This window comes from Ziziphus jujuba, chromosome 3 (genome assembly GCF_031755915.1).
Source record: "Ziziphus jujuba cultivar Dongzao chromosome 3, ASM3175591v1".
NCBI classification, from domain to species: Eukaryota; Viridiplantae; Streptophyta; class Magnoliopsida; order Rosales; family Rhamnaceae; genus Ziziphus; species Ziziphus jujuba.
Genome location: NC_083381.1, coordinates 10,778,672 through 10,806,510, shown reverse-complemented (window position 1 = coordinate 10,806,510; position 27,839 = coordinate 10,778,672). Strand labels below are relative to the sequence as shown.

At 29.9% G+C, this 27,839-nt stretch overlaps 2 protein-coding genes and 1 pseudogene across 2 annotated transcripts in view; 2 read left to right on the top strand and 1 right to left on the bottom strand.

Annotated features, from left to right (window-relative positions):
* The first annotated feature begins 363 nt into the window (after positions 1–363).
* On the top strand, positions 364–1,749 carry LOC107422153 (UPF0481 protein At3g47200-like). The gene has a single exon (XM_048476796.2). The coding sequence runs from the start codon at positions 364–366 to the stop codon at positions 1,747–1,749; it is 1,386 nt and encodes a 461-aa protein (XP_048332753.2).
* A 15,432-nt stretch (positions 1,750–17,181) lies between these two features.
* Positions 17,182–27,839, bottom strand: part of LOC107422148 (putative lipid-transfer protein DIR1) — a 324,822-nt gene continuing 314,164 nt past the window's right edge. Inside the window, exon 2 of the mRNA XM_060815238.1 lies at positions 17,182–17,191. The gene's annotated coding sequence lies outside the window, so the exon portion shown is untranslated. The remainder of the gene's footprint in view (positions 17,192–27,839) is intronic.
* On the top strand, positions 23,042–25,863 carry LOC132803058 (probable aldo-keto reductase 2; annotated as a pseudogene).

The window sequence follows — 27,839 nt, the reverse complement described above, 5'->3', positions numbered from 1 at the left end:
GGACAACTATCATTTTCAGGAGTTTACCCAAAATTTTAAAAAATTATACTAATAAAAGAAAAAAGAAAAAAGAAAAAAGAAAATTGAAAAACGAGGTCAGTTCGAGAAAAGTATCTAGAAAGACAAAAATATGAGAAATTTTATTCCCATATTCATGATTGCAATTCGGTGGTTGACTTGTCCAAAAATATGGTCTTCTTCCACAATCAACAACTCTCCAAAGTTTTGGTTCGCTAATAGTGAAACCAGTTATTGCTGATACAGCTCAGCAAAACTAGCTTCTGCATTGTAAAAAGGCTATTAAAAGAGCACGCGAGTCACATCAAGACTTACCAGGAGAGGAACTCCATTCTACATCAAAAAATGAAGGAGCAATCTACAGCAGCAGCAGCAGCAGCAAACGAAGTAGCAATCAACATCAAAAATATTGATGAGGATCTTGCTTACATATTCAATGGGAATAGATTATCAACTCGATTAAGCCACCAACAACTAAAACTGCCCAACATACCAAAAGTTCCGAAGATGCTTCGTAATCTTGAGAAGAACAAAGGTTGCTTTGATCCTCATGTGGTTTCCATAGGTCCTTATCACCATGGGAAAGATCACCTTAAAGAAGTTGAGAAACTCAAGGCTGAACTGGCAAGGCAGTATTGTGGCCGTTTTGATGGACTCCGGGGTTGTGATTTATATGAGAAAGTCAAAGTCGTGGCCGGTGAAGCAAGGAGATTCTATGACATTGAACCCTCGAAAGGAGTCAATGACGATCAGGCATTTACAAAAATGATGTTTCTTGACGGTTGCTTCATTCTACAGTTCATGTGGCTGCTAGTGAAAGGAGAGTATCACGCTATGGGGATGAAAAATAATGTGATAGCTAATGTCAAGCGAGACATGTTCTTATTAGAGAACCAACTCCCTTACATTGTCCTCAGGGCGTTAATGAAGGACGAAGAGGATGAAAAATGTTGGAAGAAAAGGATTGAAACATACATCACTATCTGTCGAAGACTTCATCCTGAAGTCAAACCACGGTGGTTTACTAGTCCTTTTAGGTCATCACCAGAAGAAAAATATATTCTCCATCTTCTGGACATGACGAGAGAAAGATTTGTGAACCAAAGTGCTACCATCCAGTGCAGAAAAACTCAAATATCAGACACCAATCAGATCAGAAGCTGCTCCAATGAGTGGTACTCTTATTATTCAGCCAGGGTGCTCAATTCTATGGGAATCTGGTTCAAACCCAACAAAACAGGTAGTTTTAGCGATGTCAAGTTTGAATCTCAACTGTTCATTAGGGGAGTGCTCACACTTCCTCCAATACTAATAGATGCCTCCACTAAATCGGTGCTGCTCAACTTGTTGGCTTTCGAATCGAGCCATAACAACTCGGCCGATGAGCAGGGTGTCACCTCTTATATGTGCTTCATGGACTCAATCATTGACAATGCTGAAGATGTGATGATCCTAAGGACCCAGAACGTCATCGTCAATTGCTTGGGAACCGACCAACAGGTTGCAGATCTCTTTAACGACATAGCGAGCAATTTGGTCCCAAATCCTCATACTTATGCTGAAGCTAAGCGTGGAATTCAAAAGCATTGCAATACCAGGTTCAAGAAATGGATGGCAGAATTTCTCCACATCCATTTCAAAAGCCCTTGGACGCTTATTGCATTATTTGGTTCCCTTTTACTTATCACGCTCACTGCCGTTCAGACTTATTTTGCAGCAAAGCCATCCTAAACATTGAATAATTAATGTATGTGGATTTGGGTTTTAGTTTCTTCTGTTCTCAGTTTAATTGTTATTCATGAGTTTATTATGTTATTTTATGAATATATATTGTTTCAAATAAAATTATTGGTAGCTATTTAGCTTGTTCTTGCATGGCATACATTGCATGGAGGAGCTAGTTTTATTTGGTGGTTTGTTGTAACAACTCTCCCTAAAGTGCTTCAACTACACTTACCCATCTTTATTGGATTTGAAACAGTGACTGTATCAACTCTTACTACTGAATATTTGGTATTATCTTATCTTAACAGATGGAGATGTCTAAGGCTAAAAGGTGAGGATTGGCTAACAGTTTTATCCCTTCCCATAATTGTAGTTGGAGTTTGTAGATGATATAACAGTCCTCTACTTTTTCAATCACATTACTTTATTACAATTACAATGCATCGATTGCTGGAAATAAAATGTGAACTTACCACAACCATACACACTAATTCACCTTGTTATAATTATTGTGTTGGATTAAGGATTTTCTGTCTCCAAAATTTTATTCTTAATCTTATTCCATCAATAAAAAATAAACACTTTATTTAAAATGCCAACTAATATATTTTCACACATTTTCTCATGTTGTCACGTCACTCTCCATTACCTGGCCATAAAGGCCAAGCTTTCCATGTGAATGTGAATGCAAAACACACACCGGGCCCTATCTCATTAAAATTTTAAAAGAAGTCTTATATCATTTTTCTTTTTTTATGTTTTTTTGTTTTTATTTCTTGTGCAATTCTTATGTTTTTTTGTTTTTTTTTCTTGTGCAATTCCCTTGCCGTTCTTCTCTCCTTCGACCCATAACTTTTATATTTTTTTTTAATTATTATTTTTTTTTTTTTCTAATGTGCGGCAACATCAACCATTAAAACTTCTTTCTCCATTTTTATTTCTTCTGTACGGCACTGCAGCAACTTCTTTCTCTGTTTCTCTTTCTACTGTGAGGCATTGCAGCAACCATCAAAGCTCTTTGTCCTCTTGTGTTTAGCTAAGGTCTCTATCATCCTACCTATTATCCGAAAAAAAAATATCTATATATATATATATATATTTATTATAACTTGGATACTTCATCGGTAGTTTTCGATTTCAAGTGATTATTACTCTCTTCGTCAACATTCTTGACCACCTGTGGTGAGTAAATTTATGTAATTATTATATTCAATATTGATTTCAATTTTATTTATATAATATTCAATCTCAGTAGTAGAAAAAACATATAAAATTCAATTATATACTTTTTCATTTATATGCTTTGTTTCTGTTAACAGAGGGTTTAGAATATGATATTGCATTCTTGCTATATTTTAATATTTCATAATAAGTTAAAATATTCTAGGGTTCAAAATATTATTCTTTTTTTTATTTTACTTTGATATTATATTTTCTTTTAATATGATTAAGCTTGTCATATAAAATATATTTATATATACAGTTATCTTTAATTTTTATGATTCTCATTTTCTCTTTATAATATTTAATTATAGTGTTGAAGATCATAGATAACCATAGTTATGTGGGTAAAAATATTAATATGTCATTGGAAAATGAAGATAAAAAAGATGAAGGAAACATAATTGGTAAAGAAAAAATAGAAGTGATTCATTCTAAAAATTTGGATGAAATGATACCAAAAGTTGGAATGGAATTTGAAAGTGAAGATGAAGCTTATAACTTTTATAACGCTTATGCTTACAAGGTTGGTTTTGGCATTCGAAGGAGTAAGGGACATAAAGATCAAAGTGGAAAGATGAAATGTAAAACTTTTTGTTGTTGTTATGAAGGCTTTCAGGAAAAAGATAAACGAAATATTAATGTTAAATCTCATCATGCTAAAATAAGATTTGGTTGTTTTTAGAATGAAAATAAATTTGGATCATACTAGTAAATATCGTATTACTAATTTCATTGCCTAGCAAACACATGTGACATCAACTCCTAGTAAAAGTCATTTGCATAGGTCCCAAAGGAAGATAACTTTTGTTTAAGCAGCTGAAATAGATACAGCTGATAGTCAAGGAATTGTTCCTAAAGCAAGTTTGGAGTTAATGGCTAAGCGAGTAGGTGGATATGAAAATCTTAGACTTATTCGTGATGATTACGAGAATTACTTGAAAACTAAAAGAACAATTCAAATGAAGGTAGGAGAGACAGGTGGTGTTTTGGAATATTTACAATCTATGCAATTGGAGGATCCTAAATTCTTTTATGCAATACAAGTGGATCAAGATGATTTGGTAAGTAATTTTTTCTGGGCATATGCAAAAATGATGATTACGTACTCTCATTTTGGTGATGTTGTTATCTTAGATACAACTTAAAGGAAAAATCAAAGTGGTTGACCGTTTGCTATGTTCTAGGGGTGAACCACCATAAGCAAACTACTATATTTGGAGCTACGTTGTTATATGATGAAAGTGCTGAGATATTTATTTGGTTGTTTGATACTTTTGCAAAAGCAATGTCAGGTAAAAACCAAAAACTATTCTTATTAACCAAGATCCAGCAATGGCAAAAGCATTAACTTCTTAATGGCTAGAAACATGTCACCGGTTGTATATATGGCACTTGTATCAAAATGCAGCAAAACATCTTAGTGGAGTTTTTGCAAAATTTTGAGAGTTTGCCAAAGATTTTAGTAGCTGCATATATGATTATGTGGAAGAAGAAGAATTTTTTCTAGTTTGGAATGCAATGCTTGAGAAATATGATCTTAAAGATAACAATTGGCTTATACGAATGTTTGATTTGAGAAAGAAATGGGCATTGGTTTATAGCAGAGAGACTTTTTGTGCAGATATGACTACTACTCAACGGAGTGAGAGTATGAATAATGTGATTAAAAATTATGTGAGCTATCAACATAATTTATTGAGGTTCTTTGAGCATTTTTAGAGGTTAATTGAAGATCATCGTTATGAAGAACTAAAGGTTGATTTCAAAGCTAATCAAAGTACTCCATCATTATCATTTCCAGTTGAATTCTAAAAGATGCAGCAAGTTTTTGCACCTTAACAATATTCAAGGTCTTCCAAGATGAGTTATGTAAGGCTTATGATTGTGTTATACAAATTATTGGTAATATTGGGATAGTGATGAAGTACAAACTTACAAATCATAAAAAACAATTTCAGCATACTGTTAAGTATGATTTTTTGGATAACGCAATATTTGTGACTGTAGAAAGTTTGAGTTTACTGGAATTTTATGCTCCCATGCTCTTAAAGTTGATTCTTCAAAGGATATAAAGAAAATTCATGTACAATTATATATTGAAACGATGGACAAAATCTGTAAAGTTAGGAAATTATGAATTTGTATTTGCAAATACAATAAATGAAGACCCTAAAGTAAGTTTGGCAATACGTTTTAAAGATCTGCGTAGATTGCTAACTCAAGTGGCAACGAAGGAAGTAGAAAGAGAATAAACATATAAAATTGCAAGGACTGCTCTTGGTAAGATTTTAGAAGATGTGGATGCATATTTAAAAGACAATTATATTGAAAAATTCATTTCTAATATCACAGAGGCTACAACCATACCAAGTACTAGTGAGAAAATTAAAGGAATTAAAAATTGGGAAAGAGTATGTGGAAAATCTTCAAGGCCAAGAAATGCTCTTGAAAGGGATCAAAAGAAAAAAAATGTTGCACTTGGAGAATCATCTCAACAACAGTCATGTGCAGGTGAAATAGCACAAAATAATGTATGAATTTAAGTTCAATTCAACAAACTTAGTTATTTCAATATTCCAATCTATGTAGCTATAATTATTATTGACCAAAATTTTTGTCTGCATTAATTACATTAATATTTAATATATTCGCATATATTTTCACTTATAGATTTGATCTAATTTTAATAGACAAGATCTATTAAACTTGCCATTCAACATTGCGCCTAGATACCATAGTGATCAAATAATACTATATTTTTAATTACATTTCATCTTTGTGATTCGTACTTTGTTTTTCTTTAATGGTAAAAATTATTAATATTATTTTATTTTCTTGCCATACGTTTTTATTATATATATATATATATGCTAGGTTCATAGTCATGTTGCTTCAACAAATTTGATTCAGAATACAAGTATGTTGAATTTATTAGAAAACGTATTGTAAAAGATTATTAAATATATATATGTATATATATATTTTTATTTTTTCTTTTAAAGTTTGCATTATTTTTATAGGAAATGACATGTATTTGTGTATTTTTCATAGGTGCATGCAATCCCCCAAGAATATCAAGGATTTGGATTCAATGGAAATCATATCATTGATAATAACAAGAATATATAGATGTCTGACATAGGGTATAGAAACATTGAGAAGAAGTTTTATATTGTTCGTTTTTACTATTTAGTGTACTTTAGAAGCATTTATTACTCTTATTTAGAGATAAAAAAAAAACTATTCTTTTATATATATATATATATATTTGGCAAATAAAGTATTCTTTTTTACATTCGGTGATAGATGTGTTTTGTTGAAGTTATAAATTAATGTTTCATTATATATAATATACTACACCACTTTTATCAAACCTTAAAAGGATTGCACTATAGGAGAAGGTTGTTGTAGCACCGTACAGTAGAAAGAAAAATAGAGAAAGAAGTTGCTACGGTGCCGTACAGTAGAAAGAAAAATAGAGAAAGAAGCTTTGATGGTTGTTGCTGTCGCACAGTAGAAAAAACGATAATATTTAAAAAAAATATAAAAGTTATAGGTTGAAAGAGAGAAGAACGGCAAGGGAATTGCAAAAGAAATTAAAAAAAAAATTAGAAAAAAAGAAGAATGACATAGTGCTTCTTTTAAAATTTTATTGAAATAGGCTCCATCTAAAGTTAGTTAATTACAAATATCTTGCCCAACATTTGTGTTTGTAATGAAAATTAAATTATTGTTATAATAAACATAAGCAATAAGTAGTTAAAGGATATGCATATTTATATGTTTGTAGTGAAGAATACGTAATATGTGTTTTTTTCTTTTTTTCTTTTTTCTTTTCTCAATTTCAAAAATGTCAAACCTAAATTCTTTAGCTATGATTTTGAGTCAAAAGCCTATGGATGGAAACACATATGAGCAATGGAAAACCAACATTTTTATCATCCTAGAGTATGAGAGAGTTAAATTTGTCCTAACAAACCCAATGCCCAAAGAACCTCTTGTAAATGCATCTGTGGAAACTACAACGAAATATGCATATTGGCAATAGAAGAGTACTATAGTTTGCTGTTATATTCTTGCTGGTGTTGCCAGTCATCTTCAAAAGCAGTTATCTAAATTAAAGGATGGATACAAATTGCTTACAATTTTAGATCGGATGTTTGCTAAAACCAGTAGTACAATTAGAAAAGCAGCAATAAGTGTACCGAAATACTATTGTATGACTGGTGAAAGTGTCTGGGAACATTGTCTCATAATGATGGCACACTTTAGTCATGTGGAAGTAATGGGAGTTGAAATGGATGAAGAGATGTAGATAAACATGATATTGGAATCTCTGCCTTATAGCTTCAATCATTTCAAACTAAACTATAATATGAACAATATTAAGCTTTCTCCTATTAATCTCATGCACCAACTTAACAGTGCTGAAAAAAATCTTGTGAATCCTGCAAGTGTATATCATGCTAAAGGTTCTTCTAAATTCTTGCTTGATTGATGAAAGGAGAGCAAACAGCTGCTTGTCTGGTGTGGATCATGGTGAGGACTACATTCTTGGCATAGAGAAGCTGAATGGTGTTAAGAATAGTGTACATCAGCTTCATTTGGTATGAAGCACCTTTATGGAGGTGAATTGGCATGAAGTAAGGTGGATACTCCAAGTTGAGCAGGACCATGTTTAATTTGGCATGAAGCTTCTTTGAATAGTGTGGAAGGGCTTTAATTTGTAAATGGAGGATGTCTTGAACATGAGAACATGCTGTGAAGTAGCTTCATGCTTTCCAAAACTCCCAACGCTTGATCACTTGTCTAAATAAACTAAATAAAAAGCATTAAAAATGACAAAAAACTTGAGTGTTCAAGAAAATAATCAATAATTAAGCGCCAAATAAGTGAGTCAAACACTCACTTATCACCCAACCTCTATGATGGAGTTCCCATAAATGAGGTGCAATTGGTATAAACAAGTCATAGTACATAACTTGTTAAACACTACTCTTCCCTATGGAAAATATTGTTTCGATAATATTATTTAAGGAAAGTATCAATCTTAAATGAGTCCAAGACAAGGAAACTCTTGCAGGGTATATACCTTTGGAGGACTCACCTATATGACAGTCACCATTAGGCCATGATTGTAAGAATAAGGCTGCCATGACTGTAAGAATAAGGCTTTCTCTAAAACATTTATAAAAAAATAAAGAGAAAAGCACATGACCATTAACTATGCTAACCTGCTAAACCTAGTCTTATCTTTACTGTGTGTGAGATAGTAAGAAGTTTGATCAAAAGGACTAAGTTCATGATATAGTTCACTTAGGTTCTCTAGATGGAGACGATCATAATTAAGTGAAGGTTCAATCCCAAAAGGCACATAAATCTATTGCATAATATAAAGTTGTCCAAAATTATATGTAAACTCTCTCATTAGGATGTCCTGATAAAATTTTAACACAAACACAAGTGTATCCAATTAAATATACATGGTTATTTCAAAATACACACTTATCCTTAGTTGGATATGCTTAGGTATGGATCTGCATGAGAGGACTATATAAATATATTTTGATTTTTGAGTCTTTCGGTAAAAGATTTTTAAAATCAAAATTAAAATTTTACAACAAAAAATGAATTATCATGTTAATTGGTTAGTTTTGATTTTGTCTTAATTTTGTCAAATTATGTATGAGCGTAGATTACAAATGTGAGAGCCTATACAAGGTCATACAGTCTAGCATTTTAGCATACCAAAAAAACCTTAGCTTGACAAGCAATTCTCTATTTTCAAATTTTATAATTTTTTTTCTTAAATCTTTGGAAATGTGATATTGTGATTTGTTTGATTATCCAACCATTATTGTGCTCATAATAGATTTAGCTGTGAGCTTTGGGATAGTAAAATAGTAAACTATTCTAAAAACAAACTGCTAAATAGGACCTAGAGACCAAAAGGACTGTATATTAAATCATTGTAAAGATGCCAAAGGAAAATTAACTATTCATGAAGGTTGGCTTGCTAAGATGCTGCACTTGGAACTCTACCTGAACGGGTACATAAAAGTCAATCATCAATCTTTTAATGCTTCTAAAAGTAAAGCCACTGTGTTTTGATTTTGTGACTATATTCACATTCTCAAGCTTAGAATACTACAAGTATTCTTATGGGAAAATTTTAAATGGATATTAGTCAATTTTTCAATATCGAATGAACACTGTAAACGTGCCTTTTAAAAGGTACTAATTTTCAACGAAATCAACCCTTTAGAAATCTATCATTTTATTGGTCAAAGAATTATTTTATCCTAAAGAAGCTAATGATTGACATCAAATGAACTTTTTCATATACTTATTGTGACAACCAATGTGGGCGAGTATGGAGCTAATGAGTTGTAGGGTCCTGAGATAAGACTTAGCTAAACCTTGGAAATCTTAATGCCATAGTGCCTTTCAAATCCTCCTAGCCATTATGCTATTGTAATAATTCTTGCGAAGAAGAATGGCCATGTTGTGGCAATCTAATGAAATGTGAATAACCCATCCTCTTTTTGAAACAAGGGGCGCTTATGGTTCTATCGATGCTTGAAACAATTTTGTCTTCTGAAGGCAGGGCTAATGACTGGAGTGAAGTCGTAACAAGGAAATTTTACTGGAAGGTGTGGCTGGAACATCTCCTTTTCAGGGAGAGCTAATGCTTGTTCAGGGCACTAACATGATACCTGGTATTCCATCCCACATCATCCAGGTGTAGATCAGAGGATGATTCAAATGTAATAATAGTCACTTTCACAATGCCTAGGTCTTTTCAGAACGGTTAACTTCAAGATTCGAAAGAATTCCAAAGTTAAGCATGCTTAGATGAGAGTATTTCAAGGATGGATGGATGAACTTCTAGGAAGCTTTGAACAAAATAAAAAAAAAATTTTTAAAAAAATCCCATACTGAGTATGGTGTCTAAATTGGAGACAATATCGGTAGAGAATGATAGGTTTGCCAATGGAAAAAATGCACCAACGAGGATGCTAGACCCAAAAGGGGTGGATTGTGACAACCAATGTGGATGACTATAGAGCACAGGGAGGTTACTTGATGTCCAATCCTACATCGTCCAAGTGTAGATATAAGGATGATGAAAATATAATAATAGTCACTTTTATAATACCGATGCCTTTTCAAAACAGTTGCTTCAAGTTCAAAAGAACTCTGAAGTTAAGCATGCTGAGTCAAAAGTAATCCAAGTATGGGTGATCTCTTAGAAAGCTCTGAACAACAACAACCAAAAAAAAAAAAAAAAAAAAAAACCCATACTGAATGCAGTGGCTAAATTGGAGACAATATCAGTAGAGAGTGACACATCCGCCAATAAAGATAGAGTACTATTTTATTACTATAGAGTATCAGCTATCATGATTGGAAGAAAGAAAATGAGCTAAATGCAGTGTATAGAGGGACCTTAGTCTAAAGGTAGTTTTGTTATAATATGTGTAAGAGAGAAAAGTAAGATAAAATAAAAATGCAACTTCGCAAGTAGTTTTGTAACGCTCAAGGCAATCCACGCATTTAAAGAATTAAAAATGAGCTAAATGCAGTGTACAGAGCAATTTTAGTTTAAAGGTAGTTTTGTTATAATATGTGTAACAGAGAAAAACAAAATAAAATAAAAATGCAACTGAGCTTGAGTGATAATACTTTTATATAAATAACTCCAACAATTATGAAAACATTGTTGAAGTGTTGTAATATGGTTTTCTTGCTATCTTTCTGTTTTTCTTTAGTTTTCCTATCCAATTTTTATATAAAGCTAAAGCTGGTTCACCAACGACAAAGAGTTTATGCTCTTATGAACATGATCTAGAAATAGAACTCGAGCTAGATGACAGTGCAGTAAAAAATAAAACATTTTATTTTATCATTCAAATATATATATATATATATATGTACATGAATATGATTGCCCAGTCTAATGATGAAATCTATTTTTAGATCCAAATAGATGTTTTAGTAATTTGATAAATTAAAATAAAGTCCTTTTCGTTAGTATAAGAAGATTAATATATTGTTTTTGGAATTCTATAGCAATTAAAATTGAACATATTCACACAAAAAAAAAAAATTTGAATGCAAGGTTAAATTATTGTGGTTAAAGGAAGTAAAATGAGGCTTCGACTTTGATATTTTGCTTCTTCTATTTTTTCGTTTTGTTCTTAATTGATGTGTTTAAATAATTATTATTTGGTTATACAATTTTCAATATTGTTTTGTTTTCTTGATAACTATCTCCTGAATCTTGGAATATATGTTGATGTGAAGATTAAAAATAGGATTCATATGATTCCATTGAAAAATTTAAATGCTTTACCCTCGAGGTTCAAATTCCCATTTTAAGTTTTTAATATTAAAATACTTTTTTTCAAAGGATTAACAATGTAAAATAAAATGGATACATTTTTATTTTTTGCATCATTATGTCTCAACCATAGATCATACACAATATTTTCATTGTATCAAATAAATAAACTGATTAAAATCACTAACCTCTAAAAGCAGCTATTGAAAACTTAATTTATGATCTAGTAAAATAAAAACATAATAATCACAATAGCAATGCTTAATGAGCATACCACTCTCTGACCCTCTCTCTCTCTTAGATTTCAAAAAAAACCAAAAAATTGATCCCAAAACCTAATAGAAAATACTGATTCTCATAGACTTGCACCACCAATTAATACCTTAGCCTTTTAAAAATTGAAATCATGTATAAGTACATGACTTATTGATTATTTTAATATACACAAAATAATAAATAATAACATTATAATAATAATAATAAATTCGATAAATTAAATGGGCTTCCAAGAAAGCTAATTTTCCAATCTACGGCCAACTCAAGTATTAAAGAATGTGTGCCAAGTAAACTGAGACATAGTTTTAGAAATCAACTATTGTATAATCAAGGTTTAAAATATCCGATATTTTCTCGAAATTTCCTCGATATTTTCATTTTTTGAAGGGGTTGATATAAAATTTAGGTTCAACATGGAAATAGATAAAACTTCCATAATATCCATGGAAATTTCCGAAATTTCACGAAAATTTCCATGGAAATTTCGGTAAAATATCTACATAAACTCCTTAATGATTTGGTTAAAAAATCTATAATTTCTATGGAAATTTCCAAAATCTCCATAAAATTTCCATAGAAATTTCAAAAATATCTATGAAATTTTATTTTTTTAATTCATAAATATTATTGAAGAAGACAATTCATAATTTTTTTAAAAATTCATAAATTTTATTTTTCATTTTCTTTTAAGAAGAAGACAATATATCATTCAATTATATCAATCAACCAAATACTCTTCATGAATTTCTTATACCATGGGGTATCTTACAATAGGATTATATAGTTTTAAAATTAAAAAAATTATTTTTTTTATTAGAGAATATTAGTACATTATTATATAGTTTTGAAAAAATAATTTTATGCTAGAGAAAAAATATTTTTACGCTAGAGAATCTTATTACATTATTATAGAGTTTTGAAATTAAAAAATATTCTTCATAAATGTGTGTTTGACCATTGCTTGGGTACTTTCTTGTCTCTATATATTACACTTGCTTGTCCATTTTTTTGTTTTGGCATAATTTCACGTATCTTTTATATTAGTACATCATTATATAGTTTTGAAATCTAAAAAAATATTCTTCATAAATGTGTATTTGACCATTGCTTGAACACTTTCTTGTCTCTATATATTACACTTGTTTGTTCACTCTCTTGTCTTTGCATAATTTCACGTGTCTTTTATATTAGTACATCATTGTGTAATTTTGAAATTAAAATTTATTCTTCATAAATGTGTGTTTGACCATTACTTGGGCACTTTCTTGTATCTCTATACTACATTTGGTTGTCCACTCTCTTGTCTTTGCATAATTTCACGTGTCTTTTATATTTTACCAGAGCCAATACATATTCTTCATGATTCATGAGTGTGCTTTTTATTATAAAATATTCCATGGAAAAAAAAATTCACATTATTATTTTATTTAAAGAGCAAGTTTGATGCTTTGTTCTTAACATTTTTTCTTATACATATTTTCGGTTCTCACAAAATTTCAAGTTCTTTCATACAACTTCTTTGGATATCCTTTTTACAGGTTAGTTTCTTTATCTTAAAAAAAAAGAGGTTTATATTTACTTTTATACTTTAAGATCTAAATTCTTTAATTCACTTGTATTATTGTTATTTGAATTATTAATTGTAAGCTAATTAATTATATATTAACATATGTATATATCTCTGTATATATATGGTGAAAATGTAACATGTATATATGTATAGATATATATATATATATATATTTATATGTAGTAATCATAAATCATTAGATTTACAAACCCAAATTTAATATATACCTTAAACTTAATGTATGATGTGTGATTGAAAATATAATTGTTTTTTCTTATTGGATAAAAAGCATAACTTAAAAAACCCACTTTGTCATTTAATTTTTTCATGTTGTCTTCTACGTAAGCAAAACTTCATAATATAATATGTTAAAACTTATAAACAATAAATAAAAACTTGATTAGAAAATAAATCTTATACATATATATATGTCGGCTAGAATATACATTGTTAAAGTATATTAAATTTGCCTAAATATATTGGTTATTTCTTTTTTTGCTTTGAAAATATTGGTTATTTCTTTATGTAGTGTTTTGTCCCTTTTCCAATTATAAACATCTATACACAAGGCATTGGAGATCTGTAAGGAATCATTTTCATACCAGGTACATTCATTAAAAATGAATTATTTAATTTCAAAGATCTTGATTTTTTTGTTATACTAAATTATTTTTCATAGTTATAAGAAAATATTTTAATCAAATATCTCTATCCAATTCCGATCAAAAATTCAAATATATATATATATATATATATTCATAAACAAATATTAAAATTGTTATTGTTACAATTACTGTTACTCTTATTATTATTATTATAGGATAATGGCTAGTGGAGGAAGCAAACGTGATCCTGCATGGGAACATGGTTTTCCATTGAAGGTAATAAAAGTGGAATAATATGCAAATATTGTAATCGCGTGATGAAGAGTGGTGGAGTAACACGATTAAAATACCACCTTAGTGGTATTGATCCTTCACACAATGTACAACCTTGTGGTCAAGTGCCTCCTGAAGTTAAAAAATTCATAATAGATTTGTTAAAAAGAAAACAACAACGTAAGATCAAAAAAGCAAATAGAATGGAAGAGATTCGTGCAGATTTACGAGAACAACTGCATGCTGAAACATATGATGTGGATGATGAGGATGATGATGACATAGCATATCCACTTGGGATTGATCCATATGAGAAAAATGATTATTGAGAGGCAATTCGTGCTTTTAAACAATCAGAGTGGAAAAGAAATCATCTCCACAAAGTTCGATATCAAGCTGAAGGAGGCGAATCTAGCAGTCGTGCTAAACCTGCAGTATAACGACCACAGAGTCTTAAAGATCCACAATCAAGATTTGTTGCACCAAGCTTATACAAGTCCTCTCAAGCAAAGCAAAAAAATATAAAAAAAAAATTTTCTGGAGGAAAAATAAAAGAATGTATGGGAAGAATAATAAGTAAAATTTTTATTTATGAAAAATTACCAGCAAATAAAGCATCATCCCATCATTTCAAGAATTTGGTAGTAGGATGCCAACAAGCAGGGCCAGGTATAGAACCTCCAACCCCTTATGAGATCAGCACAAAATATTTGGATATGGAGTATGAGGAGATAAAAGACCATGTAAACAAAATGAAAGCGAAGTGGGAAACCTATGGTTGTACAATCATGTGTGATGGATGGACGGGTCCCACCAGGATGTCTATTATTAATTTCATGGTTTACTCAAAAGGAAGCACAGTTTTCTAAAATCTATTGATGCTTCAAATCAAATAAAGGATCATAAATACATATATGAGCAATTGAAGAAAATAATTCTGGAAGTTGGGAAGAAAAATGTGGTACAAATTGTAACAGATAATGGCTCTGCATTTGTTAAAGCTGGGAAGAAATTGATGGAAGATTACAATTTGTACTAGACTCCATGTGCAGCACATTGCATTGATCTCGTGTTTGAAGATATTGGGAAGAATGAGAATGTGGCTATTATGATCAAGCAGGTTAGAGCAATCATAACTTACATCTACAATCATAATTGGTTGCTAGCAAAGATGCGTGAAACTTGCAAAGGTGACATCATTCATCCAGGACTTACACGATTTGCCGCAAACTATCTTGCACTTCATAGCTTTGTTAAAAAGAAAGCAGGACTTAAGCAACTATTCACATCTACTGATTAGACTAATCATAATTATAGTGCTTCAAAAGAAGGCCAAACAGTAGAAAATATAGTACTTAATCATACTTTTTGGGATCAAGCACATAAGGTGTGTCAATTATTTGAGCCTTTATATAAGTTTTTATGTATTGTTGACACTGAGGTTTATCCAATAATGGGAACAGTGTATGAGTTGATGCGAATTGTTAAAGAGGAACTTGACAAAATGCATGGTGCAAAGTGGATATTAAAGATTATCAATAATAGGTGGGATAAAACCTTAAAGCATCCATTACATGTAGCAAGTATGAGCTCATAGTCAATTTATATAAAATATGTTAGACTTTTATTTTTTTGTTAATGTAAAGTACTTTATATCTTTCATTATTTATCTCTAATTAAACTAAAATATATATATATTTTTTCCCTTTTATATAGCTTATTATTTAAATCCTCAATATCAATATAGACCTGGGGTTGGAGAAGATTCTAATCTTGTAAAGGCTGTACACGATATCTATGCTATATTGGATCCTAAATCAGCTGCAATTAGCCAGTTTGGAATGGAGGTATAACGATGATAATTTATTAACATAATATATTTTAAGGGTTTATAACTTTATTTTATTTTATTTTACAGCTTACATACTTCAAGGATGCAAGGAAAGGATTTGCAAGACCAACAACAATTGCTTCTAGAAAAGAGATGTCTCCTGGTAAGTTTAAATATTGTAGTATGTGAATATCAATTGATGTAATAGTACAAATATGTAATCATATAATAATTATATTGTAACAGTTGAATGGTGGGTCATGTATGGTGATAGTGCACCTACAGTAAGAAAATTAGCATTGAAAGTTTTGTCATAAACAGCATCATCCTCTGCCTGTGAAAGAAATTGGAGCACTTTTGCACTAATACATACAAAACAAAGAAAAAGACTAGCATATAGTAGAATTGAAAAACTAGTCTATTGTTATTATAATATGAAACTCAAGTTGAGGGATATGGAAGATGAAGAAGAAAATCATCAAGACTTGAATCCAACAATAATATTTGAAACTATAATGGAAGATGATGATAAAGAGGGCAACCAAATATACCAATGGATTAGAGATGTTCATTTAGATGATCATGAGGGGAATCCTGATCCAAAGATTGCTCAACAAGCTGAAAAAGAAGGGATAAATGTTCAAAAAGTGATTACTGAAGAAGTAAATTCTAATAGTGGTGATTCATTTCAAAGGCTTATGAGAGAGCCAACTAGAACTACTAGTGCTTCAGCTCCATCAGGTAGTACATATTCACAATTTGAGACTCTTAGTAGTCACTCTAGCTCCAGTGGTGATGAAGATAACTTCAATAAATTATCTGAATTAAAAGGTAGAAGAGGTAGGAGCCAAAGGGAATCACCAAGTCAAGAAGTTGGATTAAGCCATTTACTGGTGAACAATATTACACACATGCACAGGATGAAGATCATGAGAGTAGAGATGCAGGTCAAGGATTCGGTGCCATTAGAAAAGACTATACATGTAAAGAGAAATCTATGATGGAGATGTCATAACAAGAAAAAGATTCAATTTCTATGAATTTTGGATCTATGAGGGTTGGAAGTCATTTTCATAACCCTTATTCAATGAATAATTATGGAATGTCATCAAGTAGCAACTCATGTGTACCATCTCAAACTCAACCATCAGAGAGTAGTAGTTATGTACATAGTCAACCAATAATGCAAGATCTATATGGTTGGCATATTAATAATTATATGCAAAACTATTATGGAGATACATCTTTTCATAACTACTTCTCACATTTCACATCTCATAATCAAAATGAGGAAGAAATCGATGATTTTCAACCACCCAGAAGTTCTATGTGGTATTAAGATGACATTTATGAACTACAATGTAATTGTAATAATCGTTTTATATATTTTAGTTAATAAATAATTTTATCATATATGTATTTTTTGATATATTTTTATTAATAATAATTCATCTGTGGTTATTAATGTTTAATTGCTCATTATAAATCAATTTACTCAGAAGAACATAACATCCATTCAATATTTTAGTAAGTTTTATAATCAATTTGATAATTGATGGATTAAATAAGCTAATACTAAAGTTTCAATAAAAATTTCCATCTTTTAAAACAAATTTACATCGTTTTTTATAATTTTTTATCGATATTCGATATTTTCCGATATTTTTTTGGAAATTTTCGTATTTTGAACTTTCGATATTTCCGTCGACATCGATATTTTGAACCTTATGTATAATATATGTTCTTTTTGTACAAGATTTGAAATTTTGTTGTGCTATATCAAATATATGTAATATTTATGCCGAAGTTAATTAACTTTAATTTAATCACAAAAAAACAAATATCTTATTTTGCATAAGCAGTTGGTATTATGCAAAATACGTATGTATGCCATTTTCTGCTATGCAAAATAAATGTTTATTATGTTTTTTTGTTAATATCTTTTTTAGTATTTTATTGTTGTTTTTAACATTTCACTTCTTTAAAAATCCTTTTGTTTTTAATATAATTGTTTATTTTAAAAAATTCAAATTAAAACAAGGGTATTCATTATTAAAAAAAATTTGAATATGTTAAACATGGCAATATTAATCAAATCGGTTTGTTAGTAGGAAGAAAAAGTCGACGAAAGCGTCAATATTTCGGCGATATTATCGGATTTCGGCTACCGGCGACACCGACAGAAGGGCGGGGGGGGGGGGGGGGGGGGGCAAGAAATATCTGTAATAGATGCCGAGGAAATGTCGATGATGACATAAAATATCACCGATATCGTCCTAAATCGGTGAACGGATTGCCAGCAGATAATGGTGGAAACACGATGGAGATGTCGGTGGTTGTCGGTGGAAATCCGATGGAAATTTCGGCCCTCTCTTTTTCATCTCTTTCAGTGAAAATCCGATGGAATCAATCCAGTTCCCCATCCAGACTTTCTCCCAAACGAAGGAGAAATGGCTTAATGGAATTATCTAATGAACCCATAATCATAAAAATATGGTAAGTTGCAATTTTTCTAAACAGATCAAGATCTGGGGATTGACTTATCCGATAACAATTTTCTCGATCAATTATATTCAATTAAGAAATGAACAATTTTCTCAATCAATTTTTCCAAACAGATCAAGATCTAGATATTTGTGGAAGAGTCTAGCGTTAACAGTGATTCTACCAATTTTTTATTTTAACAAAAAGAAATATTATAATAGATTATGCTTGATGATATTTGTGAAAGAGTCCAGTGTTAGTTGATGAACCAAGTTGGTTTATGGTTCCAGACTTTGGTAAAGGTAGTAGAAGACAAGGGGATAAATATATGGAGGTGGCTTTAAGCTTTTGTTCACTTCGTTTACTTCTCTGGAGAAGAAAAAGCCACAATCGAAGAAGAAGAAGAAGAAGAAGAAAGATCTTCGGCAGCACAAAAACCAAAAACAAGGTTCAAAATATTTGCCTTTTCAATAAATAGAAAAGTAAATTAGAAAGGTGAGCTTACGGTGATAAGATCAAGAGAGCTTTGTTTAAACAGCTGGAGCACTGAGATGGACCAATAATAATATAGTAGTTTTTATCTGTTGTAAATGGTAGTAATTTTTTTATTTTTTATTTTAATGAATAATGATAGCAAAAAGTTAAGAGCTTAGTTTCATGGTTACCTATAATTTCATGATTGTCTTAGATAGTGTTAATAAATATTATATTATATTTCATTTATAATAATTTTTAAAATTTAAAAATTATTTTATTATTATTTTATTTTAATTATTATATTTTTATATTATTTTATTATATTAATTATTTTATATGTAAAAATTTATATTTTAAATTAAATATTTATAGTTTTTATAATTTTATCGATATTTTTTTTATATTTTCATAAAAACGTACTGTCATTATTTTTATAAATATCTGGTAATATATATATGTATATATTCTATGATCAGAACTGATTTAATCAAAATAGATATAGTTTAAAAATATAAAAAAATATCCAATCATTAAATTTCAACTTATTTAATGAACTTATTCGAAAAAAAAAAACTTATATATATATATATATATAAAAGAAACAGTATAGAATAAAACAAACCGCTTGTGTTTTAATTTATTTATTAAAAAAAAAGAAATAATAAATAATCAATAAATAAATAAATAAACAGCCATGTAACAAATGGGCCGGCCTTTTTTTTTTTTTTTAAAGTCCTCCCACAAGAAGGTATCTATCATTCTGTATGTATGCTTGGTCATGGGTTGGATATTAATCGGTTTGTCTTTAAAAATCTTTTAACTTACATTATTTACTTCTCACGAAATAAAAACTCATATTATTTCCATAACGACATCATCAATTCTTAACAATTAATATTTTTGATTTTTTTAAAAATAATCAGATCGTAACCCTGCGCTATGCAGTATTGCAGTATAGGTCCATCTGAGTCAATAACAAAACTTATCAAAACTCAAATCTTAACTCTTAAAGAACAAATACTAATGAAAAAAAAAGAAAGACAAAAGAACATATTACAAATATACAAGCAGTAAAGTACGAAAATAAAAATTAGATGACCATCAAAACTAAAGATACAAAGAAAAAATAACGCGTGGATACGAGCATAGGAATATGTATGATTCTATTAACTTTAAAAGGATAGATTTCAAAATAAAATAGTATTTTAAAAAATTAGATAAATTACGCTTTGGTTCCTAAATTTTTATAATTATACAATTTCAGCTTTAAACCTGTGATTTGATTAAATTAGACTACAAAGTTTAAAATTATTTATAACTTTACCCAATTTTTAATTGTAGTATTAGAATTAACAGAAGAACTGACATCATGATATTATATTGAAATCATAATTATTTTTCAAAAAAATACTTTTTTAGAAATTGAAAAAAATATATTTGTTATTTTTTTTATTTTATATTTATGCTTTTTTATTTAAAAAATTGTATCCATTTTTTTAAATTAAAATACTCCCAATTATAATTAAATATTTTTGGATCAAAAATTAAAATAAAAATAAATTTGGAATTTTTTAATCTAATAATAATAATAATCATTAGATAAAAAATTTTGAATAATTAATGTCCAAATCAAACCAAAAAAAGAGGGACAAAATACCACAATAAAAATTAAACAAAAAATTAAAAAAATAAAATAATTTTTTAAAAAGTTTTTTTTTTAAAAAATGTTATTTTTCTATTTTAGATTTACAGGTTTTTATTTGAAAAATTGTATTCATTTTTATTTCATTTAAATTAAAGTACCCACAATCATAATTAAATATTTTTTATCCTAAAATTAGAACAAAAAATAAAAAGTAAAATAAAATTAGAAATTTTTTGGTAGATAAAAAATTAAAAATAATTAGATCAAAATACCAAAATAAAAATTAGACCAAAAATTAAAAATAAAAATAATTTTTAAAAAAATAATTCTAAAAAATTGAAAATAAATTAGACCATTTTATAAACCAAAAATGAGGCAAAAAATGGAAAATGGAAAAATTAATCAGAATATACCAAAATGGAAAAATTGAAAAATGGCATCCATTTTATTTTTTTGGATTAATTTTTATTTTTCCATTTTGAATGATTATTTTTTGGTCAAATGGAAAAATAAACCATTTTGTTCTGTAAAATGAAAAAAAGAATAAATATAGTTTTTAAAATTATTTTTATTTCTAAAAAATGAATCATGGTAAAATTTAGATCAAAATTTTTTTTTAGGTTTTATTTCTATTTTGCTGTTTTGATTTTTTCATTTTTTTTGCATGGGCAGAAAAAGTTTTTTTTTTTTTTCAAGTCTGATAAAATTATTTTTATTATATCAAAATTTTCAATTCATTGTTATTTTAATTTTTATTTTTCGTCTAATTTTAAATTGAAAAATATTTAATTATAATTGTAGAAATTTTAATTAATTAAAATAAAAATGAAATGAATATAATTTTCCAAACCAAAAACCACGACTATAAAGTGGAAAAACAATAAATCTATGATATCGATATGTCATGACATTATACAGATGTTAGCAAGGTTAATTTTAATACCATTATTAAATATTGAATCAATTTAAAATGATTTTGAAACTTTAAAATCTAATTACAAAAATTAAAAGTTAGAGTAGAAATTATATAATATTTAAACTTTAAACTACCAAAATACGAACATTAAAAAAAAAAAAATCACATTATATGAATTTTATACGTGCGTTTTATATATTTTTATATCTAGAGTCCGCAAGATTCGAATTCATGCCCTTTTATTGCTCTCTGCACTGGAGCCACCGCTGACCACCTGAGTATTTAAAGCTAGTTACTTTGCTCAGCTAACTTCTTGTAAGAAACTGAAACTAGCTTTTGAAATCATAAAAGTTTCACAAATAATAAAAATAGAAATCATTAAATGGTTTTTCCAAAATATAAGAAAATAAAAAGAAAATCAGTTTTTTTTAACTAGTATAATTCTGAAACTTAACTAGAGCTTGAAAGCTCATAGCTTTCCTCTTGGAGAAAAAATTATAAGTGAGACTTCAGCATCGCAAAAAATCGATGGCTCGAAAGCTTTATTGAGCAGTCCATGTCTACGCTTTTCAGAAGGTTACTTGCCTGCTTGCTGCATTTTCTTCATCTGAGTTTTTCCCCTACCATTTCTTGACAGAAAAAGTAAATTTTCCAGGGAAACAAACAACAGAAAAGGAAAAATATTGATGGATTCTTGGAAAATTTTTTGATATCTACATATCATAATGCGAGCAGCACATGCTTAGTTTGTTATTATTATTTTTTTGTTCACAGGAAATTCAAGAGGGATCAATGATCCAAGTTTTCGGTTAATTGAAGTGCAAAACATCAGAAAAAATTATTTAAGATGGAACTTGTAGGATCTAATATAACTTGGAGTAAAATAGTGCTAATATTCTTTAAAAAAATAAAAAATAAAAGAGCATATTATAACACAAGAAGTAAAGTAAGAAAATGTAAAGTAGATGACCATCAAAATTAAAAAATGCGAAGAATAACTAACACTTTTAAGTGTATAAAAGCGCAAGAGCATCTTCAACGATGGTTTTTATTTTAAATAGTATAGTTTTCAAAATAAATAGCATTTTAAAGACTTTTTAAAAATAAAGAGTGGGGTTTTTTTATTCAATTTCAATAGCATGCTTTGTAATTATTTTTTTTATTTTGTATTTCCTATAAACAATTATGATTCATATATATATATATATATATATATATTTTCCCCTTTCCAACCTACACCAAAATAGTATTTTTTTTAAAATTATAATTAGTGAATAATTAAAATTGTTCATTAAAATGTTTATAGCAATAAATGAGTATTTAAAACCTTATACAAAGTAAAATTGGGTTTCTACAATTACAGCATCAAACCCCAAGTTTTGTTTTGAAAAGAGCATATTGAAAACGCTCTCTAATGTTAAAATATTACGTCCGTTGCAGTGGTGATATAAAGTGGCTATCGAAATATTCTCCTATCCAAACTTCCATTTTTTTAATTCCTTTTTGACACCTCCTTTTCACTCTTCAATCTGAACTCCTTATTCTCAATCCATGCAGTCCATCTCATTTCTCTCTCTCTCTCTCTCTCTCTCTATATATATATATATATATATATGAAAGTATAATTTATGCGTGGAAAGAATACAGAGAGAAATGGCTCAAGTGAGAAGAATGAGGCTTGGTTCACGAGGTCTAGAGGTATCGGCTCAGGGACTTGGATGCATGGGCATGTTAGCTTTCTATGGCCCTCCAAAGATATCTCTCATCCACCATGCCATCAACTCTGGCATAACCCTTCTCGACACCTCCGACTCTTACGGTCCTTACACGAGAGAATCCTTCTCTGAAAAGTCCTTTTTTATTATTATTATTATTATTATTTTTTATTATTATTATTTTTTTTCTCTGCTTCCATACATACCCCATTTCAGGATTTTCTTTTTTCTCAATTTGGGTTAGTTTGTTTTGGATTTTTGAGTTGGTTAATGGAAAATGGGCAGGCGCTCAAAGATAGAGTGAGGGAAAAATTTGAGGTTGCTACCAAATTTGTTATTTGGGTTAAGGACGGCAAGAGAGAGATTCGAGGTGATCCTCAGTATGTGAGAGCCGCTTGTGAGGCCAGTTTGAAACGGCTTGGAGTTGATGGTGTTGATCTCTATTACCAGCATCGCATTGACACCAAAGTCCCAATTGAAGTCGCATCGCATTGACACCAAAGTCCCAATTGAAATCACAGCGTCTGCTCCTTTTCTTTCTTTCTCATCAATCATTTTACCAAAACTGATTGTTTTCTGTTTCTTTTTATCAGATTCCTAGATGGGTTTTTATTATTTTTTTGATAAAAAAAAAATAAAAATTGGTGACCATATTGCTAAACTAGTATATTTTTATAAAACTTGGTTTTCAAAAAAATTAGATTCTATATCTGCATTGCTAGGGAGAGTGTTTATGTTAGATTGTCCACCTAAGGATTGAAGCTTGAAGTTAGATTGTCCACATAGGAATTGAAGCTTGAATTCTTCTTTTGTTTTGTCTTTAATTTTAATTTTTAATTTGTTAGTTTTCCAACGTTACCTCATTTATTATTTGGGATTTATATGAGTTTACTAAAATACTAAAACTTTAAAACTTTAAAAGAGCAAAATGAACAGAATTAGAACTCATATAGACCTCACATTTTTTTCAACCCTTCAAAGAGGTCCTAATAATCACCATGGTGTGCCTGACATACTAAAAAGATTGGACAAGACTATATATATATATATATATATAAATGTAATAATACTAAAGAGATTGAACAAGAAAGGTACCACCAAAACCGTCCTTTGTATTTCCTTCGTTATAATAGAGAGAGCTAGATTTAGGCATTCAACCAAACTTGATAACCAACATACTGAAAGTCTACCTGCTCTGCGGTTGCTTTAGGCAAAGAGTATTTTCCATAAAGAAATTGCATATTACATTCAAAATGTAAGAATTCCTAATACATCAGGATATGAAAAAGCTACAGCTTATTCAAATTGCTAGTAGGAAGCCTCTGATTAATAGCTTAACGCTTGATAAAACTATATGTTGGAATTATGTAGTGAAACCAAATTCTATGAGCATGATCTACTTTATTCGTTTGTCTCCCTGAGGCCTTCCTATGTGTCTTGGAAATATTGAGAGCTTTGTTGCTTAAAATTTAGTATGTTGGCAGAATTTTTTGCTTATTTTGGTTATTTCAATTTATCTAGTCTTAATTGATATAGTTTACAGCTTTGCTTTGCTTGGAAGAGATGGAAAGCATTGATGTATTGATAAATCTCAATAATTCCATCCACAATGTTAGGATCATGTTTTTTAGCTTTAGAAACTTAGAGGATAACAAATACAAAATGTCTTAACAAATCAAGTGTATATTTGAAAGAAGTAAAATAGCATTACTATTAGTGGAGTTATGCAATATCACTATCTTGCTACTATTCGACTTTTTTGATTAGCTGTTAATTGGTTTGGGACTTGAATATGTATCAAATTTCAAATCCTTTGATAAATATAAAGGATGTTGTTGGGAATTCCCTAATATTAACATTTGTATTTTAACAAGGTGGGGGAGCTCAAGAAACTAGTTAAAGAGGGTAAAATAAAATACATTGGTTTATCTGAGGCCTCTGCTGCAGCAATAAGAAGAGCTCACGCTGTTCATCCAAGAACAGCCGTGCAGTTGGAATGGTCCTTGTGGTCGAGAGATGTAGAAGAAGACATAATTCCTACCTGCAGGTGTGAGGCTTGGTGTAAAAGTAAGTAATTTTATTCATAAAGTAGGTTTTCAAATCCTGATGCTCTATTTCTATACTTCAGGGAACTTGGCATTGGCATTGTAGCATACAGTCCTTTAGGCCGAGGATTCCTTTCATCAGGACCCAAATTTTTAGATGAACTGTCTAAGGATGACTTTCGAAAGGTTTTTCAATTTTTGCTTAATCAAACCTAGGGCTGTGGTTCAGAGAATGCCAATAAACTTCATCATTTTAATACAAGATTCTGCTTGACTATGCTAATCAACCACCTTTGGAAAGTACTTCTTATGTTATCATTTGATTTTTTTGATAAATCCAATTCAATTGCAATGTGAAATGTGTATGTTTGCTTGCAGCATCTACCCAGGTTCCAAGCAGAAAATCTAGAGCACAATAAAACAATATTCGATCGGGAGAATGAAATGGCAGCAAGAAAAGGATGCACACCATCACATTAGCTCTGGCATGGGTTCATCACCAAGCAAATGATGTCTGTCCTATGCCGGGAACTACCAAAATTGAGAATTTTAACAGAACATTGGAGCTGTGTCTGTGAAACTGACACAAGAAGAGAAGGCAGAGCTTGAATCTTTTTCTTCAATGGATGTAGGTAAGGGCGACAGATATGTAACCGGTATTCCTACTTATAAGCAATCTGACACTCCACCATTGTCTTCATGGAAAGCCACTTAAGGACAGGCCTTCTGCCATGTCTGGTTTTGCCTCTTAAGCAAGTCATGAACTTGTTGAGAATTCAAGTATTTTTCTGTCAGACTTGGATCACAATGTTATGTGGTTCACTAATAAAAGCTTCAAACCTTTTGTCTGCCAATTTTTCTCATATATTGTGTATGTATATGTAGAAAGTAGTAAGCTATTTTGTCACCAACGGCATTTGGGTCCATTGGGATTATGATAATTAATTCACCTTCCAAAAAGGTAGAAAAAAGTTGTTCATAAAAAAAATAAAAAAAAAAAGAAAAAAGAAAAATAAGATTTTGAAGGTATGTCCAAATTGTTGGAGGTGTTGGAGTTGCTAATAGGTTTTAAAGGATTCAAAAATGGCCTTACCTGATAAGACTTTTTGCTCTTGTGTGATTTTCATTTGGTTTGTAAAGTACTTCTTAACTTGTATGTTTAAATATATATAACTTTGATTCTAGACGTAGCTGAATAATTTTCTTTTCTAATTTTTCTTTTTTCTCTGATAAATAAGAAAGAGAACTTTTTTTGTTTTTTTTAATAATAAATTAGTCCACCGGGGCGATAAGAGGTATTTAGCCTGAAGGTAGATGCTCCTATTCCCCTGTAGTTTGTTTGTGATTGCTAGAAGAAAAGAATGAGTATTTTTGGTTTTTCCATCAACGGTAGAGAAAAACAGGATGCATGTGAATTGTGATAGATCTATACTAGGATAGAAGTTTGAAAGGTTTCCATTTAGATGTTTGTGGGTTCACTGGAAAATTTACAGGCCTTGGCGTGAACATTTGGTTCAATATATTTCAAAAGATAAGTCGAGCTTTGAGTTCCTCTTGCTATTGGAGTTTATGAGCTTAACTTGTTAAATCCATGTTGTAAGGTATTTGAGTTCAAGGCGGAAGAGTGGAATGTGAAAAAGAGTAAAAGAAAAAAAAATTAAATAAAAGAAAATTAAATTGTGAGTTTTAGTCATATAAAAAAAAAAAAAAAAATGATGCTTATTGGAAGGTATTGACTATAAGGCTGTTGCTATAGGGGCAAAAGTAAGTTGGAATTTCCTTTGATTAGGTTCAGAAAAAAGAACGCAAACATTCTCAAGTTATGAGGCATTATGGCTGCTGCTTGCTAAGGCAATGCTTTTAGGTAGCATTTATAAACCTTTTTCTTAGCCATATACTACCATTGTCAAAGACATACCAGTCTTTTTTGGATATGGTAATTAAAATCTGAAATCCTCTGTCCTGGAGTGTACCCTACAAATAATCTTCTTCTTCTTAATTATAATTTTGTCTTATTTTCTTGTAATTTCATTTTTGGGTTTCTAAGAAGTTGTCTTTGAGTTTAACCTTGACATATTTCTGGCCTTCCTCCTATGCCAATAGCTTGTAGTTCTTAAAAATTGTGACATTTCACTGTCTCTACCATGAAAGTAGCTCTCATTAACTAGTTTAATCGCCTTTACGTTCCAAAATTGAATTGATATCACTTGGTTTGTCATAAAGATACAGGCAACTAGAACCTTGGTTCTGTATTAAAGGATGATGCTTGTGTATTTTGGGGATGATATGTTTAGAATGCGATCATAAATCTTCTGAATATCCTTTTTGAAGATTCTATGGCCATAAATGCATTTCCATAAATGTCATTTTATAAATCGGATCATTTTTTTTCTTCCTAGAAAAGTTGGCTTTGGGGTTATGACAAGGGGAACCATGCCATAAGGTAGGTATTTGAGGTCAGGTAAACAAGTACAGAAAAGTGTATAAAGATGTGGTTGTTGCCTTTCAAGTACTGATAAGATGTCATGTACACAGACCAAATAGTATATTATGGTAGATTGAATTACAAGTTCTACTAATTGTTCAAAACACAATGTTTTTGAGTCATTGTTCGGAATGAGGTGAATTTAGCTATGTCTTAGCAGATCTACTTTTTTTTTTTTTTCCCCTCAATTCCTTTTGATATTCTGA

Excerpts from the sequence above, each read along its gene's own strand:
- LOC107422153 (XM_048476796.2), top strand. The coding sequence starts at position 364 with ATGAAGGAGCAATCTACAGCAGCAGCAGCAGCAGCAAACGAAGTAGCA.